Raw genomic sequence first — 22278 nt, forward strand, 5'->3', positions numbered from 1 at the left:
GAGAGAGAATGGGAAAGGATAAGGTGAAAAGGATAATATGAAGGATTTAGGAGGATAAAAATGTACCCGAAGAGGCGGACGAGAGAAGGTTGAAAGTTGAAAATGGAACAGGAGGGCAAAAGATGTAATGAATGTCTAAATAAAGAAGAGATAGACCCTCAACTTCATATCTTTCTTCCTCTCTTGCTCTGTTATGTATTTTTAACTGCTTGGGGGCATGTGTAGCTGAAGTTCAACTTGTCAAGCGAGCAACGTACTTAAACTTTGACTGCATAGAATAGAGACAGAGGGGTGTTAAGAGAAAAAGAGAGGGGGAAAAGAGATATGTAGAGAGAAGAGAAGGCTATGGTAATAGAGATGCAAGTATGGAGTGAGAGATAAAGGAGGGATGGAGGAAGCAGCGGAGGTGTAGTGACCTAGTTTAGAAACAGAGAGATGGTGTGTTTAATGGGAGAAAGACGAAGAGACGCAGGGATGGGTACATTGGCAAATGGCCATGTTGGATTTTCTGGTTTCCCTGGAGACAGAGGATGAGAAGAACACAGACGTTTGAAGAGATGCATACACACACACACACACACTTTCTCAGGCTTACTCATATACACACACACCTCGACTCAAATCTCTTTCTGTTTCTTCCTCTCAATCCAATTAATTCAAGAATGGTTAATTAGTGTGAACATTAAAATAACATTATTTCAGAAAGTCATTTTTGCATTCAGCAAAATAAAGAAGACTTGTACCTTATTTACATAGTAGTACTAATTGAGGGACACAGATACAAGTGAAATAGATAAGTGAAAATGCAGTTATAGATTTTAAGTGTTTTTGATTTGTGGACTTTTGATTCTGTTCGCAAAAAGCTGTTTGAAAATTAGGCTACTATTAAAATAACTCAATGCTTCAACAATGCCTTTTTTTGAGAATGTTATGAATGTTAGGGAAAGCTGTAATGTGATGGCCCTAGATGTTTTTATACAGTACCAAGAAAGTGTCTTAAAAAAAAAAAAAAAAAACTACCGACCCAATTACAATGGGTATTGCTAATTTAATTGAAATTCCAAAATTTATTGCAGTGCGTTCCTAGTCACAGTCTGCATGTGGGTTTCTGATTGGTAGATTTAGCTCACAGGAGGGAGAGCATGTGCGGTAAAATGAGCATTCTTGGTCGAGTTTGGGTATACAAGGATTGCACCAGCTGTGTGTAAGGTCTTATTTACACTGATCAGCCACAACATTAAAACCACTTACCTAATATTGTGTGGGTTCCCCTCATGCTGCCAAAACAGCGCCAATCAGCATCTCAGAATAGCATTCTGAGATGCTTTTCTTCTCACTACAATTGTACAGATGGCAGGTGGTTTTAATGTTGTGGTTGATCAGTGTAAGTTGGGATGTAAAGTTCAAACTAAGGGCTTAGTAATTACTTGTTAGTTTATAACTAAGTCATTACTTCATTTGGTTGCACCTGTTCTTAACGCATGTCTTAAGCTTAAGGTCATAAGCTCTCTGTAAATGTAAAGCAATGTAGTCTCATAACATGACGTTATTATAATCAATTTATTGATCCAGAAGCCTTCAAATTTGTAAACAGAAGTGTTGAAAAGCTGTGCATTTGAGATTTATTTTGTTGGTGTTGATGTGCAACCCTTTTTGTCTCACGTAAATGTCAGTGATAATAAATAATTTTTTTATTAAAATATGATACATAAAAAAATCTGTAAATATAATACATAGTATATTTAAATATGTAAATAATAGGCTAATATTCATGAACTATATGAAAAATGAATAAATAAATACTAACACAACAGACTTGAAAAACTGGCATTTATTAATTTTAATATCAGATATATTTTGTATCTGTTGAAACTTGGCAAGCCAGTGACACCCGACGACATACACAGGAAAGTGTATCGTTTAGATAGGCTTCCTATCCTTTTTTTTTTTTTTTTTTTTTACAATATTTTCTCTATTAAATGTCCACATTTGAATATCTCAAGGACTGGAGTCTGTCACACAAAACATTTATGTTATTCAATCAATTGCTTTTTTATTCCTTCCAAACCGCTACTCCTTGTCGGAGGCTTCCATGAATATTACGTTTAAACATATGGTTTAATGATTCAATGCTCAAATATTTAGATACGTATTTATGCTATAACAAGTCTAGTTGTTATGCACAACTGGTGCAACCGGCCTCCATGAGAAGGTGATGTGCTCTCTGCCAAAGTTTGTCTGTTTATTTCTTTAAAAAATAAAAAATAAATTACATTTTGAAAGACTTGGCATTTTCTCTGCAGATTCGCTGACTTTTTTGCGCTTTGCTGTGCCTCTTTTGTAGTGTCATTTAATGTTTTTTTTTTTTTTTTTTTTTCATTGATGTAGGCTAATCAATTTGGTCATAGCTAACTATTTGACTCACACTCAAACGAGCTGTCTGACAGTGTGTGATAGCCAGCTGCAACTGGTAAAGAACTCTGAGTGATTAGAGAGGAGTGGGGTTCCTGTAAGAGGGAGTTGATGGCTTACATAGGGGAATTGTGCAATGACATGACTACTATATTAGGAAAAGCAGATGATAGCCTACAAAACTGTTTTATTTTCATAGCTTTATTTACGTCAAGATTATATGTCATTCAGGGAGGCTTCAGCCTTTAATTAAGCCCAGGACAAATTAACATCATTCACAGCCTCACCATTGCCCGAAGCCCCCCTTTGACTGGGGCCACAAGAAAATTGCTTGGTTTGCTTGTCCTCTAGCTTCACCTAATTGTAAAGGGCTTCCTTTAGACAGTTTAGTCGACTAGACATTCAGACAACTTAAGGTTGTCAATTAAAAAAAATATGAAGTTTTGCGAATTGTTACTGAATATGGTTTTCACTCCTTTTCAGAGATCAGTTATTTAGGAAGCTTAACAAGCAGCTTAACAAGTAAAAAACACTGCACCTTTGTTGACAGAGGTTTCCAAACAATTTATAACAATGGGTCTCCTAAAAGACCCATATTTTGTCTAAAATAGCTAACACCTGATGTGTTAAAATGGTGCAAACTAGCACAGCCATTAGACACCAAAATGTTGCTATGGTCAGTCATCACTATGTCAGCCATCTTAAGTTTGGGGTAGCAACTCCTTTATTCCTTATGCACAGAAAGCAATAACTTGGGATTCGCTCCTTTAAATACATGTGATTGTCACTCCCAAAAGTGGATAAAATGTTTATTGGTTGATGACAGAAGAAATGAAAATATGTCATTAGTACATTATAGCCTTTATGGTTGAATTCAATGTGTAGTTGTGTAGTATTGGAATTAGTATTATTAAGTACTTAAGTAAATGCACATTAAAATAAACACTGCAATATAATGTAAAGCACACATTTTCTTTCTTTCTTTCTTTTTTTTTTTTTTTTTGAAAATGTTAAATAATTTACCTTACTAGTAAGTGCATTATATAGAGTTAATTAACAGAGGTTCAGGGGGAGCATGTTCATTTTAATCTGACAAATCACAGCCCGTGAGCAGGAGTATATAAGCTGCTGCTTACCTGCTTCCTGTGACAACTCTCCTGACATGAGAGTCTTTCCGGCATTCGGCCCGCTCATTGCCCATGAACAGACCCAGGCAGCCAGATCATCAGATGCAACTTCGCTGCAAAGCATCCGGCTCCATCAGAACTGCTCTTCCATCCAAACAATCTCGTTATTCAACAGAAGCTATATATATATATATATATATATATATATTTAAATCAGAAGTCCTCCCGTTTCAATCGCAGCATAGCCCTCTCGATCAAATGCCGCACAAGCTCATCCACTTCCTTGTATCATGGCCTTTTCCCTCCGAGGCGATCGATGGGCTTTCTGTTTCAGACACAGAGTGGCCCCTGTTCGAATGCATGCTGGGCTTACCCGTTCGAATGCCATGAGGTCTCTCTCTCTCTCTATAGAGCAGTCTCCCGTTCGAATCGCATTGTGACCCCTCCCTTTTGAACGCAGCGCAAACTTAACCCTCGTTCTCATTTTCCCTGTTCGATTGCTTGCTAGGATTACCCGTTCGAATGCCGTGAGCTCTCTCTTTTCATAGAAGCAATCTCCCGTTCAAATCGCAGTATGCCTCCCTTTCGAACACAGCACAAACTAACTCTCATTCTCACCTTCCCCATTCTAATGCATGCTGGGCTTACCCGTTCAAACGCCGTGAGCTAAACCTCTCTCTCTTTAGAACAGTTTCCCATTTGAATCGCAGTGTGAGCCCTCCCTTTCGAATGCAGCACGAGCCAACTCTCATTTTCACCTTCCCTGTTCGCATGCCGTGAGCCCATCCACTTCTACGACGAGTAGTGGTCTCTTGTTCGAATCTCAGCGTAGCCCTCTCGACCAGCTATCGTACAAGAACACACCTTCAAACAAACGCGTAAAGCACTCCCTCTATACAGATTTTGGGGGGAAGAACAATTCAGAAACATCCGCCAAGCTAATTTACCAAATAGAATAGGCTTGCTGTCCTAAACATTTCCTGCCATAGTCATGGCACCGATCTTTCATCTTAACGCCTTTTTGGGGGTAATCAGGACTCAAGTCGAGTCTTGAGCTCCGACCCCTCCAGTATACGGAGAGCAAGCCAAATACGTTTACTGCTTCAACACAAGATTGCATTAACATACGAACTACTGAAATGGAGTTAATTAACAGAGGTTCAGGAGTAGCATGTTCATTTTAATCTGACAAATCACAGCCCGCGAGCAAGAGTATATAAGCTGCTGCTTACCTGCTTCCTGTGACAACTCTCCTGACATCCCACCTCCACCCCATCTCCACATATTCTCTAGATTCATTATCTAAATAAGTAAAGTCTGTGGGGGTACTTGAGTTGAGTCTCGAGCTCCGAGCCCTCCAGTATATGGACAGCAAGCCAAATATGTTTACTGCTTCAACACAAGATTACATTAACATACGAACTGAATTGTTCATGGTCAGCATTTAAAGAAAACAGTTATTTTAATGTTATCAGTTTCTGAATGGCATTTTTTGTTAGCTTCATTTAGTTGCTTTAACACTTTTTTATGAAACATTTCTTCATATGACTGCATTCAATGCCAAAGCAATTAATTAATTGTATAGTTTTATTTGGTACAGTGTTTTTATTCAGTTGAACTATTTTAGGCTGTATCATCTAAAGCTTGACAGAGCTCTCTCACTCTCTCTCTCCCTCTCGCTCTCTCTCTCTCTCTCACACACACACACACACACACACACAGGCTCAAGCCCATGCTCTCAGATATCTCACATATGATGGCAGAATTTTAGACATGCATGATTAGACCCCTTAGGTGCCCATCTGCATGACAGTGTAAATTACAACCCCTATTTTCCATTTGCTTCCAGTGTGTGTGTGTGTGTGTGTGTGTGTGTGTGTGTGTGTGTGTGTGTGTGTATGTTTTTTTGTGTCTGCACGTGCTTGCGTGATAGACAGGTTTACATAATTATTCCATGGAATCACTACCGCTCACTGTATACACTCTCATATCCCAGCACTGTGGTATGGGCCTGTACAAGATAGAAAGCAACTATGATGTCAATTTGTCTATTAAACAGTACTCTATTTCCTAACTAGACTGTAACTGAAGGTCTTTGGCATGAGAGACTGCTGTATTGATGATTCAGTTTAAGATCAAGGCGATTTTCCCCTTTGTTCAAGAACCACTTACAAGTTGCATTTTCTGCCAATACAGCATGTATTACATGGTATTTGAACCCAACCATACAACAAACAGAGCAGCAATGCCTCTCTAATTTTCCTGATTCTCTCTCTCTCTCTCTCTCTCTCTCTCTTTTTTTTTTTTTTTTTTTTTTTTTTTTGGCTGTCCCCTGTGGTGCATGGATACAGTATTTTCTGAAGGAAAGAGAGTGGAAAGAGCACAAGTAAATCATTTGCTAGCACCATTAGAGTGCATTGAGAGCCTCTTTTTTATGTGTGTGACCCTAATTGAAGGAGCAGAAGGGATTATATTTAATATGTTGTCAGAGATCCTTTTTCACTGAAATATTCAAATTATATTTTAATTTTAAAGACATTATATCAAGTAGGGGGACAAATCTACAAGACATTTGAGTTCCCTATCTGTCACTCACTTGACGTTGTGTCAATGTAGTGACACTAGGGGTCGCCCATGGGAGCTCCAAACACCTCTGATCTTTGAGAAAAGGCCAATGGGAATTGGCGAGTGGAATTTGCATGCCACTCCCCCAGAGTATAAAAGGAGCTGGCTCGCAACCACTCATTCAGATTTTTTCTTCGGAGCGAGCAATTGTGTTTCAACGAGCAGAATTCCTCTGCCGGTTCATTCACCACTGCATGCTGTTGGATTTACGGCGGATTACAGTGGTTTCTCCCCCTCGTGCACCGATTGAGTGCAGAGAACGCCCCTGGGCGCTTCGAAAGCCTAAAAGAGTATATATTCTTGCAAATAAAAGAGTATATTTTCTCTAAAAGAGTGGCACTGACAGAAAGCTTTTTAAAGATGACTTTCATCTGTGTATATTTCTTGGTTGCGGTCGTTACCTCCCCGCCTCTGACAGTCACAATCACTGCCTCGCGTCCTTCAACCTATGGGTATGAGACTGTGTTGGTTAGCACTGGGGGCGATTTGGGGACCCTAATGGGAGTTGTTCCACCGGGTAACCCCCCATGGACCTCCCATTCCCCAGTTCGCACGTTTGCTCCGGTCGAGTTCTGGGATGAGACTAGCGGCTTGCCTCAGGGCGATTCGTGGTCTCATTCGGGGCTCGCGAAGAGGATGAGCTCTCGATCGCAGCATCGGAGAGCGGGCTGGTCCAGTCTGATGCCGAAGACTTGGCTGGGCTCCCACCTTCGGGTGCGGTCGCCCAGTCTGAGGCCGATGCGGCCCTGGCGGGCATGCTTGCCTGGGCGGCTGCAAGCGTTGGGCTGGATTGGGACCCTCCACCCTGCCCTGAACCCTCGTGGCTTGACGATTGGTTCCTGGGCTCAGAGCGCCGCTCACGGCCGTGCCCTGCCCCGGTCCCATTATTCCTGAAGGTGCATGAGGAACTCACAAAATCGTGGTAGGCACCTTTCACTGCCCGAACCTGGTCTCTGAGCTCCTCCGCTCTCACTACCCTCAATGGTGGGGCTTCCAGGGGGTACTCGGCGATTCCCCAGGTGGGAAATCAGTTGTGGTGCACCTGTGCCCGCAAAACTTACGGCTGTAAGTTCACGTCGTCACTGGTGACTAGGGATCGCAGTGCTGCTGGACAGGATGCCTCCGCCCTGCACACCCTGGCTCTCCTGCAGGTGCACCAAGCCATGGCACTGAGAGAACTGCATGAGGGTAGTTCTGACCCAGGACTGATGCAGGAGCTGCGCTCAGCGACCGATCTCACCCTCCAGGTGATGAAGGTCACAGTGCGGACTCTCGGGCAGGCGATGTCCACCTTGGTGGTCCAGGATCACCACCTATGGCTCAACTTGGTCGAGATGAGGGAGGCTGACAAGGTACGGTTCCTTGATGCCCCATCTCCCAGGTTGGCCTATTCGGTGACACCATCAAGGACTTTGCCCAGCAGTTCTCGCCGGTTAAGAAGCAGACAGATGTCATCTAACACATCCTGCCCTGGCATGGATCAAGATCCTGCACCCCATCTGCTCATCAACAGGAGCGTCCCCCTGCAGCAACAACATCATCTCCGCCGCAGCCCAGGCTGGAGGCTGGCCCTGGCGTAGAGCCCCCTGCAGGAAGTAGATACCCCTCGTCTCATGGCCTGCCACCAAGAACCCTAGCAAGACTTCTAAGTGCCCCTGAGATGGGCAACCCAGGGACAGCGGCGGTCACGAGACATACGAGACAGCTCCAGCACTGGCTTCAGACTCGAGTCCCGAGATGGGCATGGCACCACGGCACACATTGCGTGGTCATCACGCCGATCTGTCGCCACTTGTTCAGCCCTTGGACGGACCTTGCATTTCTGTGGGCAGGGGTCCCCTTAGTGCAAGTGTCCAGGCATGTCGTGGTTACGACAGATGCCTCCGAGTGTGGCTGGGGCAGCATGTGCAATGGGCAAATGGCAATGGGCAAATGGCAACAGGCTCCTGGACAGGGACTGCATTGGCATATCAACTGCCTTGAGTTGCTGATGGTATTGCTCACCTTGCGGAGGCTTCAGCCATTGATCCAGGGCAAGAACGTGTTGGTCCAGATGGACAACACAGCGATAGTAGTGTACATCAACCGCCAAGACATCGCATGTCGCAACTCACCCGCCGTCTCCTCCTCTGGAGTCAGCAGCGACTCAAGTCGTTGCAAGCCACTCACATCCCAGGCGACCTCAACAGCACAGCAGATGCGCTGTCGCGGCAGGTTACACTCAGGGGACAGTGGAGGCTCCACCCCAGGTGGTCCAGCTGATTTGGAGTCGATTCAGTCAAGCGCAGGTAGACCTGTTTGCTTCCGGGAATCTTCCCACTGCCCGCTCTGGTATGCCCTGACTGAGGCTCCCCTCAGCACAGATGCACTGGCACACAGCTGGCCCCGGGGGCTGCGCAAGTATGTGTTCCCCCCAGTAAGCCTACTTGCATGGACCCTGTGCAAGGTCAGGGATGACGAGGATTAGATCATCCTAGTGGCTCCCTACTGGCCCACCCAGACTTGGTTCTCAGACCTCACACTCCACGTGACAGCCCCTCCCTGGTGAATTCCCCTGAGGAGGGATCTCCTCTCTCATGGGATGGGGCACCATCTGGCACCCACGACCAGACATCTGGAATCTCCATGTCTGGCCCTTGGAGGGGACACGGAAGACCTAAGTGGCCTACCACCCGCAGTGGTAGACATGATCACTCAGGCCAGGGCTCCCTCAGTGAGGTGCCTGTATGCCTTGAAGTGGCATCTGTTCGCTAAGTGGTGTTCTTCTCGGGTCGGTGCTTTCCATCCTGCAGGAGGGGCGGCTGTCCCCCTCCACCTTGAAGGTGTGCATGGCCACTATAGTGGTGCACCACGACGCAGTTAGCGGTAAGTTTCTTGGGAAGCACGACCTGATCATTAGGTTCCTTAGAGGTGCGAGGAGGCTGAATCCTCCCAGACCGCGCCTCATCCTCTCATGGGATCTCTCCATGGTCCTGCAGGGCCTGCGGAGAGCCCTGTTTGAGCCCCGAGTCAGTTAAGTTAAAGGCGCTCCCATTGGAGACTGCCCCCCTGACTGTGCTCACGTCCATCAAGAGGATTGCGGACCTGCAGGTGTTCTCTGTCAGCGACACCTGCATGGAGTTCGGTCCGGTGTACTCTCACATGATCCCGAGACCCCGACCGTGCTATGTGCCCAAGGTTCCCACGACCCCATTTAGGGATCAGGTGGTGAACCTGCCTCTCTCAGCTGCCCCAGGAGGAGGCAGACCCAGCCTTGTTGTTGCTTGTCCGGTGTGTGCTTTGTGTATCCAATACCTTCGAGATTCTACAATCTCTGGGTTGAGCCGGTTTCGTCCCGTGTGTTGTCAGGTATGAACAGGTAGGTATACGGGACAACTGGCCGGGTGTACCGCTTGCGTACAGCACCTTTCCCCTCCTGGAGAGGGAGTTGTGCACTTTTTACCCCCCAGCTGAGTTCACGAGACCGTGGACCCTGGATGTCTTTCCTCCTTAGCCCTGCGACAGGCGAATTCATAGAGAAATTAGATGCTGGCCCAGTACTTGTGGTAGTAGGCCCTGTAATGGGGTAGGTGCTCCACATGCGCTGGTTGCCTGCGAGTAACCCTGTGTGATGTATCTTCTGCGATACTGTTTCTCTGTTGGTAAACCCGTGTCTTCCTTGGGCAGAGTCCCCTCTGCCACCAGTCGCCGTGTTTGTTTGTAGAGCTCCATCCTCTCTGGGTAGGACCTACCATGGGGACTTCTCTACATGCGACACTGCCGACAAGACTCAGTAAGGCCATGTGATGTATTTCCACACCCCTTTGGGCAGGGTGTGATCTCCGTGGTGTTTTCCCCTTGGGAACATGCTGCATCAAGCATTATACAGTTATACATACACACAATTTCCCAACAAATCTACACAAATTCATAACTCAAAACACAAACCCCCAACAATACAGATCTACCAATAAGGCTTGTGTACAGTTGCTTTTCCGAAGAGCCATATCCACAAGTGTATACTAGCTAAGTGTGTCTGGGCCAGCTTGGTCAAAAGGTGTAACACTAATGAACCTAAATTTCTATGTGTGTCTGGGCATGCTTGGCCAAATGGCTTAAACAACTAGTCACCTGGGCCTGTATTCACAAAAAATATTAAGGCTAAATGTAGCTCCTAATGCTGAAATTTAAGAGCAACTCTTAAAAATGTGGGTGTGTCACTCCTAATTTTAGGACTCGTAAAATGTAAATCTAAGAGAAATTAGTGAAGCATTTTAATGATAAAGTAGCTCCTAAACCCACGACAGCTTAGAAGTCATCCTGAGGACTTCTAAATCCCTAAGAGTGACTGACAAACAATTCGAAGCATTTCTGCAGCCGTATATCCACATTAAAAACATTGTATTCGAATATCATGACATTGACCGTTTAGAAGTATCGCATGAATCACAATTGTTTCAATGTATTTTAATATTATAATATTGTAAATATTATAAATATAATGTTGACATTGACCTTTAAAAAAGGTATCGTCTGAATCACGAGTGTTGTTTCCGTTATTGTATACTTAGTTACCTCTCCCACAAACCAAAAAAACCCAATTACACCAGAGATAAATGTTTTGACAACTCAGCGCTCCCTGGCCACAGGCAAAATAAAACTGTGTAGCGTGGATGAATTTGGAATTTCTGTCGGCAGAATTGCATCAACACAGGTTAAAGAAATGTTCATCTACCAAAAAAAAAAAAAAATCTGTCTGTCTGTCTGTCTGTCATTTTCTGTCTTCACTGACAAATAGAGGTTCCCTGTCTACCAATCGCTATGGCCGATTTAAAGAGCGCGTTCATTAAAGGTACATAATTTATAGCAACGAGGTCAACTCCGCCTTACTCTTATCTTAAGATTTCCTTAGTAAAACGTGTTCTTTGCAGTTTTGTGAATAGGTTTTAAGCAAAAAATCCTAGATAGGAACTCTTTGGAGAACTCCTAGTAGCAAGTTTAAAATCTTTGTGAAAACGGGCCCTGACTTGTAATGTTTATCTGGACCAGGATAGCCCAGAATTTATTTAGCTAGTGACTTAAACTAGTAAGTATGCTTGTTTGTAACTATTTCTACTTTAAAATTGTTTTGTTGGCTTAACCTAATGTATTAAGGTTAATTCAGACATTTTCAACAAATTCATGAATATATTCATTATGTTAAATATATAATAATTTTACTTTAATCAAACCAGTTCATTTTAATGTTACCACACAAATATTATTTTAGGTTAATTTTTGTCAGTGTATGTATGTATGTTTTAAAAGTTTGTCCACTTTTGAAAATGTTTCTATTTTGTTTTATGTAATAAAGTTTATTTTTCATTACAAATTACATTATCAGCATAAAATTGAAAAATTGGTTAAAACCTGATGATCCATATTATCCAGCATGATTTGTGAATGTTCTATAGAGCACCATGAGTGCATCAATGAAAGTAAGGAAATCTGACCTTTTGTACAAAAGGAGTTAACAAAGTTAATGACACAAATGTGCTTATTTGATTAGTGACCTAGAAACAGTGGAATCTTAAATATTTCTTTAAAATTTTGATTTTCTTTATTATTCATTTTATATAACACAATTATCAAAAATTATATATTAAGCTAATTTCTTCCATTATCAAAGTGATTCTAGGCTACAGTTTTATGTGTTAAATGTGTGAGCATGTGCAAATGTGAGTATTAGACTCAATGTCACTTTGTGCATTTGTGCTTTCTTTAATCAATAAGATCAATAGTGTCTTTTAAAAAGGTTGATAGGCATGGGTTCAGAGACTAAACGGTAAGTAAAATGTGCTTTCAGAGAAGTGTGTGTGTGTGTGTGTGTGTGTCTGTGTGTGTGTGTGTCTGTGTGTGTATGTCTGCTTGTGGACCATTTGTGAACATTTAATTGGCATTAAATTGCTAGAAGTGAATGAAGTAGATTTGGCATCCTCTGAGGAGAAGAGAGAAGAAAAATTTCAACAGAGAATGAATGACAGAGAATTCAACCCAGTCTCATGAAAATTTGCACATATTTTACGAGTTCGCTATTCCATATGATTTCATACGAGTTTGTTCGTATAAATTTGTAAGATTTCATCACGTGCAAATGCCCGGATGTCTAATGTGGAAGTAAGTGCGAGTTTTGCGCATGAGGCACTGAGGACATGCTTATTAATATTATGCCCTTACCCAAACCCCTTATCTAAACCTAAGTGATCAACAGAGTGTGTAAACATGATAGGAAGCTGTTGTGTGTAACTGTTGCATATTAGATGGAAACGACGTCCAGCGACGTCATTGGCTGAAGTGAAAGTCATACAAATTCAAACAAGTGCAGTCGTACGATATCATACGAATTAGCCAAATTGAGAAAAGTCGTATGAATCCTTACGATTTCGCCGTGATAGTGTGTAGGATCATTTTAATGGAGAATTGTGAAGGAAGAGGGATAAAAGGACAGTAAAGAATAAAAGGGAGGTGAAACCTTTGGTGTTGAAATATGTAATAATGAATGTAACTTACACCATGCTACTCGTATGAAAGCTAGATTCTTTATAATGGTCAGTTTCCTCTTGCTAAGCATTCCTCTGATTATGAAGACACAGACTTGAGAGCAGCCTCTTATGGATTTTAGACATCACTAATCTAGGTACTGTAAAGTCTGATCATTGAGCCTTAATGATATCCAAATTAATGGATGATTGAAGATAGACCATCTCCTTGTCTGCTGTCTTTCATTGATTCTTTTTTTTTTTTTTTTTTTCAATAAATAAAGTGCTTTCAGCAGCATTATTGGGGTGCGATTATTTTGAAAATGTGTTAAAGGACATGACTTGTATCCTCCTATACATAGTCTGCAGCATCAGACCCATCATCTGAATCAAATATTTCAGAAGTGATGTAAAATCCTTACCAGTTCTGTTAATTTCACACATACAGTGCCAATATACCAAAATATATAGAAATAACTAAACAAAAATACAGTTTTTGAGATGATTTGGCAGCAATTAAGCAGTTACACAAAAGTGAAAGCAGTGTTTAAATATCCATTCCTGCTTTTGATATCATTTCTTTTTCTTTCTTTTTTCTTTTCTTTTTTTCTTTCTTTTTTTTCTTTCAAATGATTGTCTAAACATGACTGAGAATGACCTTACCAAGACCTGGCATACATGGCTATGTAATGTGATTATTTTGTAGTAATATGTACCAGAGCAGGCTGATTACAGTACAGAATAAATAATGCAAGCATGCTGAGACTCACAACGCTTTGCAAAGCACAGCACAAACAAGATAAGAACATAACTATGAAATTAAAATTGAAAACATTAACGCTTCATTAAAGTGTTCCTTTAATTGCAGCTTAAGCTCTTGATTTTCGTGTGTGTGTGTACAAGTTTGCACTATTGTATATTCTGTAACAGTATGCTTGTGTTCTGGCATTCAAATGCACATGCACACATTCTCTTTACTTCTAGCAGTTCTTCTCATGGTCAGACTTTTTCCTCTCTCCCATCTTTCAACAGGTGTTTCGCAGTGGAGAAGGTATGGGCATTCGTCTGGACAGTGCCTCTGCTTTTCAGGGGGCCATCATCTCCCCACACTATGATTCACTGCTGGTCAAAGTCATAGCTAGTGGCAAAGACCTCCCCACCGCTGCAACCAAAATGCACAGGGCGCTTACCGAGTTCAGAGTCCGTGGTGTTAAGGTAGGTGCACCCTTAGCTGCATTATGTCAAACTGATTGGTTCATTGGGTTACCATAAAAAGGTTATTGGTCTAATGGTTCATTGTTACCCTCAAGTCACATGCTTGTGTGTCATACTGTACATACATTAAAGTACTTTTGATCATATATCTATGCTGAAATGTTGTGTAGGGCACATACTGTACATGTAGCCCACATGAAAACATGCAACTTTCACAGCTGTATGGCACTCCGTAAAGTTATTATCAAAATACTTTTTTGTCACATGTTTTTCTGTTGAATTTAATGATTTGTGTTTACCTTGTCAGCTGAGAGCATATTTAGTCTTTGAGGCTCCATGAGTTCTAAAAGCTTCTACCTTATTTTGTATCAGGCGAAGCCTTTGGTTATGTAGCTGTTTCAGAAATCCAAAGAAACTCAGGGGATCAGAGGTTTCTAAGACATAAATGTGTGTTTTTTATATATATATATATAGAGAGAGAGAGAGAGAGAGAGATCTGGCAGTGCCTCAACAAACAGTTACCAAGGACAAACAGATATTACAGGGGAAAGTTACATTTTAAAAGACAGTTGACCAATAATGAGGGCTTTCAATTATTTTTTTACTTGAAAATTTTATTTTTTTATTAAATTAATTACATGCTACACTGATTAGTTAATCCAAGTAATCGAAATTAATAGCATATTTCAATATTTGCTTAGAAAAGCCCCCAAATTAAGATAAATATAAGACATTACATTTCTGTGGCAGATGAGACACATTGAATAGACATAACAAAAATTGGCTTTATAAGCCAATATAATGTATGTTTTATCACTGGCCTACAGACCACAGTAATATATTTTGCAATTGTATTTTGAGATTTGAGTCTGTCTCAGGTGGTTTTATGGACCGTGCACACAGAACGTGTTTAGAAGAAGTTTCAGTAACACTTTCTATGAACCCCATATTTATAATGATTTGTAAAGGCATTATAATGCATTAGTAATGTCTCATAATACACTTTATAATATGTTATAACTACACAATTATAATACATTATAATACTTACCTATGCATAGTTATACCTTAGAGTATAATGCATTATAACACAAGCAACATCCAATTCTATCTGCAGAAGTTGTAATGTATGATATATGTGATATAAATAATAGGTATGCTTTAAGTCACAAGTAAAGTGACAAAAGCACTGTATATTCATAAACATCCATAAGATATTTTGAAGTGGTTATAAGAAATTACAAGTCATGCATTACACATGCACAAAATACAAAATAACACAAATTTCATGTAAATTCTGAGATATTACGAACAACACTTGTAAAGCTACAAGGTTAAAATTGATCAGAAACTCTCTCTCTCGAAACAAAAATGTGTATGTTGATCACATGTAGACAATCTTATTGGGTGTAAAAACAATTTAAAAAAAATGTAACTGATTCTATACTGGACTCTATTCAATAAACTTTAATGTGTGTGCATCTTATTTGGAGACTTATTTTATAAATATCTTCCATTATATAAGTTTGACTTGTGATGAATTGCATGTTACAAGTTTATGTTATGGCTGTTTGTGAGAAGATATTGCTTTTGTAACTTAAAGCAGGCAAAGACCACTTATAATATGATCACATCATAAATCCTTTTGACTGTTTACAATATACAGCACTTATACGATTAACTTTATTAGCTTCATCTGCATTAAAATTGGATGTTGCTTATGTTATAATGCATTATACTCTAAGGTATAACTATGAATAGGGGAAGTCTTATAATGTATTATAACTGCAGTTATAGTTATTTATGAGAAGTCATAACGTATTATAAGGTGTATTATGAGACATTATGAAAGCAGGATAATGCTTGTATAATACCTTTACAATGCATTATAAATATGGGCTTCATAGAAAGTGTTACCAAAGTTTCAATTTAAAAGTTGTTTGAAAAACACCTCTTGAGACCCCTGCATTCTTTGTGCTGCATCTAGCTGCTTATGAATGGCTTATTATTCAATCTGTGTTGGCTGTTCTTGGTAAGTGGGGAGGTGTGTTACCTTGGGGCTGGACTGAACGCTGACTGCATAGGTGTAACTTCAAGATTACAAACTGCTCCAAGAAAATTCCCTATTACGGAATTTCGGAAAAAAAAGGGTCGGAGGCATGATTAATTGTTACATTTTTAAGACATTTTTTAAAACAGTAAATTAATGTGTTAAATTGTAAACCCTACAAATAATCAATCCTGGAAGACAGAAAGTAAGTTAGACCTTTTAGTTGCGGACAGAATGTTCAGGATATCAAAGGCATTTTTCTGGGTGCATTTCCTGTACAACAACGTAAATCACTGCTTAACCACTAAAGTATGATGCATAGTTGGAGAAATTAACTAGCTGGTCACGACTGTTTCCTGAAACCATACTAACTATATCCCCGTCGTTAAGCTGTCGTTAGTGACGTTATGCTGTGGGTTGAGTAATAACTTCTGCAGATATCAAATTATAATAGCTCATTTACACGTACTCCAGAAAACTGTTTAATGCGTGAAAGCTGCTGAAGACACGAAAGCTGCATGCTATCTAAATGCAACAGGTACATTGCACTGCAATAGGGGTTTCCCTTTACATCAGACTTTGGGGTTCCCCCGATGCACTTGAGCACATCCACACATGTGCACTCTTCAGTAAGAATGCCACTTTTGTATTAACATGGACACATAAGCCGTGTTCTCCGACAGAAGATGTGTGTGTTAAAGTGCTTTCTCTTAACAGCCTTAAATCCCTTAAACAGGTGCATCCACGTTTATGTGGCGTTTGAACATTCAAACCCTGGAATAAACCGTTTTCTTAAGCGCATGTAAACGTTGTCAAAGTCTTGACAGAATTAAAGATATATGTGAAATATAGAAGCCCCAGTGCGGTCAAATGATGTCCTCACAGCAAACTAACAAGGAAATGTAAGCATAAGCGTAGTTCCAGCAGGAAGATCTCATGATTTATTCAATCAGGCATCCAATCACACTACAGCCTCCACTTTATAAAACCCCTCAGCTGTCTCTCATTGTTGGCATACTTCCGTTGTTTTCACCCCCATTTGCACCAGTTTAGGTCCCATCCTGGGCAGGGGTAAGCTCCACTCCCCCGCCGTCATTGCAGGATCTGACGATTCAAGCAAGTAATCGAGCGCTGAACCATAGGACAGGGTTTACACCTCATAATATATGTATTTCTACTTTCGTATTAATCCCAATAATCCCAAGTCTTTTCTGATAGAACTATGCTTCTAAGCACAGGTAAAGAAGCTTAGCTAATGATGCATTTGGGAAACAAACTGGTTTTTGTTGGTGCAGTCATGCCTGTTTATCACCTATTACACTATGGGATTTAGTGTAATAGGTTAAATTGTTATGTCAGTATGCTGCCATTTTCCAGCACTATGATCAATATTAGCCCATTATAATGGGCTTGTTACCTCTCAATCAGGCATCTTAAAAATTTTCTTTAAACACAAGTTTAATGGTTAAACTGTTAGTTTTACTACACTGTCTTTGCCCTCTGGAAAAATACAATATTCAGCCAGTAACTCTTGTTTTGTTTTTTTAAGGGGGTGACTCAGGTCTGGTTCCTCTCAGTGCCCAAAATGGCCATTTTTAAGTCTCTTCTGACATCATACATTTTTTACACCAGTCATATAGCACCAGCAGAGCAGAGCTCTTTTCATTAGAGCTGATCAGACACCATTCAATTAGCCAGAATATATTCTCCTGCCTGCAGTATTTTACCATTGGAATCTCTCCTAACACTCATTAGCTTTATTGACAAGATGTCTGAAAACCAGATTGTACTGATCTGAAAAATGCTGGAAGAGATTTAGTTTGTGTGAATAATAGTATGGAGGGATAGAGGAAGGAGAGGAGGGGGTTGAAGGGAGCACGGGGTGGCAGAACAGGCAAAAGAGCAATGCAGTGGGAGAGATGGTAACCGTAAATGACGTGTGAGTTGGTAGTGCCCATAGCAACTGTCACCAACAAGCATGTCTCACTGTGAACATGCACTGGTTGCAGTGTTTTTGCATATGGCAATGAAAGAGAAAGACCTGTTGGTGCCAAAGCTTAAAACCACCTCCTCGCAATGCCGCATAACCCGTTCTTTAACTGTCGCTGCACACAACTCAAAACAAACATGATTTGTTTTTAATGTACGTTATATTGAAAATTATGTTATGTTATCATGCATTAAGTATTTAAATAAAATCAATACATTTATTAAAATCTATTTTATACTATTGTGTGAAATCTTAGTACCCTGATAGCACACATGCATCACCAAGACGTCTATTTTATGTGTGTGTTTACATCTGAAAGACATATTTTTCACGTGGTTTGCTCATATGCAATACGTCTATAAGAAATATGTCAATAATGTCTCAGATGGCAATAAGACACTCAGCAGATGTCTTTGAAACATTTTTGATTTAGAATGTTTGTAAATGTTTTAAAGATGCTTAGCAGAAGTTAATTAGATTGTGATGCTTTCCAGATGAAAAGATCTAAAACATCTTGAAGATGTGCGTGTTCTATCTGGGTAACTACTAGAAAATACAATACAAACTATTTAATTCACCCTCTTTTAACAAAAAGGGTTGCTTCAAGTTGTCTCTGCACATTCAACTGTGATAGGAGATGGTATTTTAACATTGGAAATATTACCACATATTACACTAATATGACATAAATAATCTTCCAAATTTGAGCGGAATTTCACTCTGCGAATGTACCACCACTGCACCTTTAGGGTTTTCCGTACAAATGTAAGTTGCTGAAGATGTCTTTAGATGTACCCACAAAGTGCAAATGTGATGCAAAAGTCTCTTCTCAATGCTTCATAAAAAAGAAGGATAAGAGTTATGGAGAGAGCATAGACGGCAACATGTAAAGGAGAGAAAAAGCTGGTGTTGTATAAAACCAAAGAGTGACGTGTTGAAAAAGCAGTCTATCTAATATACTTGAAAGGGTTTCTGTGCTGAAAGCTCCTCTGTTTGAGGCATCTGTTGCTTTGAATCATTCCTTGGTTTTGATGTGACTTGTTTGTTTGCAGGCATGTTTTCAGAGATGATGCTGTGGTTGAAACACGATTGTAAGGAACAAGATAATGAGTGGAGGAGAGTGAAAGAGGAATAGAGAGATAATGGGAAAGAGAAGGGAAGCGCTTGGTGAAGTGGATCTTTGAAGTGAGGGCATTCTTGAAGCAATAAATCAAAGCTCTATGGTCCTCTGATGTGCCCCACACCTTATCTCTCCATCTCTATTTCAAACTATCTTTACGTTTCCCTTTTCTCTCTTTCCCTCTTCTGCTGTGCTTTTGGCTTGCTTTCCATCAATTCAACTAATCATCTTTGTCGTGTTTTTATTTTTTAATTTTTATCTGCCTTTCACTGCTGTCTGGAGACACTTTATGAAATGAAAAAAGAAATCTGTGAATTTTGAATCCGTATTCAAATCCCCACTCAGCTGTATTAAGAAAACAGAGAAAAGTTCAGACTGAAGTGAATAATAATGATTCAGACACATTAAAATTTATGGAACCTTATCTTTACTTGACGTGCTTATCAGTGCTAAGAAAATTATCTGTAGAGTAACATTCATATGAAATAAATCACTTGGATCACATGAACTTAAAGGGATAGTTCACCCAAAAATGAAAAGCTGCTCCAGACCTGTCCTACTTTAAAAAGGAACAAAAGTACCATAAATGCAGTTCATACAACTCGACTTGAAAAGTACTCTACCTTTGATGAATTATGGTATTACCTTTGATATGAATATGAAATTGATAATTGATTGGTTCATTACTTAAAGGGATAGTTAATCCAAAAATGCAAATTCTGTCATAATTTACTTATTTTGAAGTCCCCCCCCCCCCCCATTTCCCAGGATTCACTGCCCTAATCACTTCTATCAGTTCTTCATCATCTGCACCTGACTTCTATTCCCTCATTAGTTTCTCAGTGTATAAATACCCTCAAGTTTTGTTAAGTTTGATTGTTAAAGATTTAGTGTTTGTTCCACTCCAGCGTTTACTATTGTTGAGCCTTTCTTCTGTTTCCACTCCTGCGAATGTCCTACTCCAACGTTTATAATTAAAAGATTAAAAGGAATCTACTCCTGCGTCTCCTCTCTTCCTCTCCAAGACACCCACGTTACAGAAGGACTGACCAACAACAAAGAATACGGACCTAACAAAAATACGGATAATCTTACCTGCTCTTCCAGACATCATCTTCTACTCCAGTGATCCCTCTAATCCTCCTCTTCCACTCGTCTAGACCCTCACGAGCATTGAGCCCAACCAAATGGATCTACCACCTGCAGTAGCAATCCTCCTCCTAGAACAAGGAGACCGTCCAATTGAGGATCACGTATGTGAGATTCTCCATCTCGCTAATTTGGTGCACTATGATGACCATGCTCTGGTGAGTTTCTTCAGGGCTGGCCTGAGTAGTACATTGAAGGAGCTGATGCCTCCGACTATGTGGAGGTGGCTCTGCAGCTTTGCGGCTCATCATTCACTGTGGGTTTGGAGGATGAGGACTTTGAATCTCCTCCCACAGTGAACATTCTCTGCGCCTTCCACGGCCCGTCTCCGTGACTTTCACGCCTTTATCTCCAAGGTAACTCCTCTCCATTTAATTTCCCAAAATAATTTTTTGGGGGGGCTCATCCTCTTCAGTTTCCAGTGGTCGATGCCCTACCACAGTCAATGGTAGCGACCACTGTTAACGAGCCAGTGCCCATTCCTGCCACGGTTAACGAGCCAGTGACCATGCCTGCCACGGTTAATGAGCCAGAGCCCATGCCTGCCACAGTTAACGAGCCAGGGCCCATGCCTGCCATGGTTAATGAGCCAGAGCCCATGCCTGCCATGGTTAACGAGCCAGTGCCAATGCCTGCCACGGTTAACGAGCCAGAGCCAGTGCCTGTAGCCTCGACCGTCCCAGAGCCAGTGTCTGTAGCCTCGACTGTCCCAGAGCCAGTGCCTGTAGCCTCAACCGACCCCGTAACCATGCTCCCTGCTGGCCGAAAGAAGAGGAGAAGGAAAAGAACTCTTCCCCAATCTCTGCCCATGCTCTCAGCCGCAGAGGTCGTTCCCCAGTCTCTACCTGTGTCCACGACCATGGAGGTCGTTCCCTAGTCTCTGCCAGTGCTCACGACCACGGAGGTCATTCCCCAGTCTCTGCCCATGCTCACAACCACGGCTCTCAGCCCCGAGCCTCCCACGGCTCCGCCTTCCACGGCTCTCAGCCCCGAGCCTCCCACGGCTCCGCCTTCCACGGCTCTCAGCCCCGAGCCTCCCACGGCTCCACCTTCCACGGCTCAGCCCTCGAGCCTCCCACGGCTCCGCCTTCCACGGCTTTGCCCCTTGAGCCTCTCATGGCTCCGCCTTCCATGGATCCGCCCCCATAGTCTTCCACAGCTCCGCCCTCAGACTCTTCCGCGGCTCTGCCCGCTTCCCCAGAGTGTCCTTCTCCAGCGGTTCCACCTCCTGACCCAGTCCTTGCCCTGTGGCCACCTCCCAGGCCTCCTGACCCAGTCCCTGCCCTGTGGCCACCTCCCAGGCCTCCAGATCCATTCCCAGCCCTGAAGCCGGCCCCTAGGCCTCCTGATCATCATCCTTGGATCCTTCATCTTCTGCATCACCCTGCCCTCATCATCTGTTCTTGGGCGCCAGGAGTCACCCTTTGGGGGGGTGCAACATTTTCCCCCCGGACTCCATTTCCCCGGAGTCACTGCCCTAATCACTTCTATTAGTTCTTCATCATCTGCACCTGACTTCTATTCCCTCATTAGTTTCTCAGTGTATAAATATCGTCTAGTTTTGTTAAGTCTTTGTCAGTCCTTGAAGTGTTTCGTTATGAGGTGTTATGTTGTGCTTAGTTTGATTGTTAAAGATTTAGTGTTTGTTCCAGCGTTTGTACCACTCCAGCGTTTACTATTGTTGAGCCTTTCTTCTGTTTCCACTCCTGCGATTGTCCTACTCCAACGTTTATAATTAAAAGATTAAAAGGAATCTACTCCTGCGTCTCCTCTCTTCCTCTCCAAGACACCCACGTTACACTCTCATGTCATCCGAGGTGTGTATGACTTTTTTTCTGCTGCTGAACACAAACGAAGATTGTTAGAATATCCCAGCTCTTTTGGTCCGTACAATGCAACTGAATGGTAGCCAGAACTTTAAAGGTCCAAAAAGCACAAAGGCAGCATACAAGTAATACATTAAACTCCAGTGATTTAATTCCATGTCTTCAGAAATGATATAAGTGTGGGTGAGAAAATTTCCACTTTCCATTTCACATTCTGTGACATTTTGTCAAATACTTTTTCACATAAATATTGATCTGTTTCTCAGC

General features: G+C 41.6%; 1 protein-coding gene across 2 annotated transcripts in view; it reads left to right on the forward strand.

The window, feature by feature from the left end:
- The window catches only part of LOC127416517 (pyruvate carboxylase, mitochondrial-like), a 321324-nt gene that overhangs the window by 134164 nt on the left and 164882 nt on the right, over positions 1 to 22278 (forward strand). For both annotated transcript variants that reach the window (XM_051655945.1, XM_051655953.1), the window contains exon 10: positions 13694 to 13876. In XM_051655945.1, the coding sequence (XP_051511905.1) occupies positions 13694 to 13876 (183 nt within the window). The remainder of the gene's footprint in view (positions 1 to 13693; positions 13877 to 22278) is intronic.

Source organism: Myxocyprinus asiaticus, chromosome 2 (assembly GCF_019703515.2).
Source record: "Myxocyprinus asiaticus isolate MX2 ecotype Aquarium Trade chromosome 2, UBuf_Myxa_2, whole genome shotgun sequence".
NCBI classification, from domain to species: Eukaryota; Metazoa; Chordata; class Actinopteri; order Cypriniformes; family Catostomidae; genus Myxocyprinus; species Myxocyprinus asiaticus.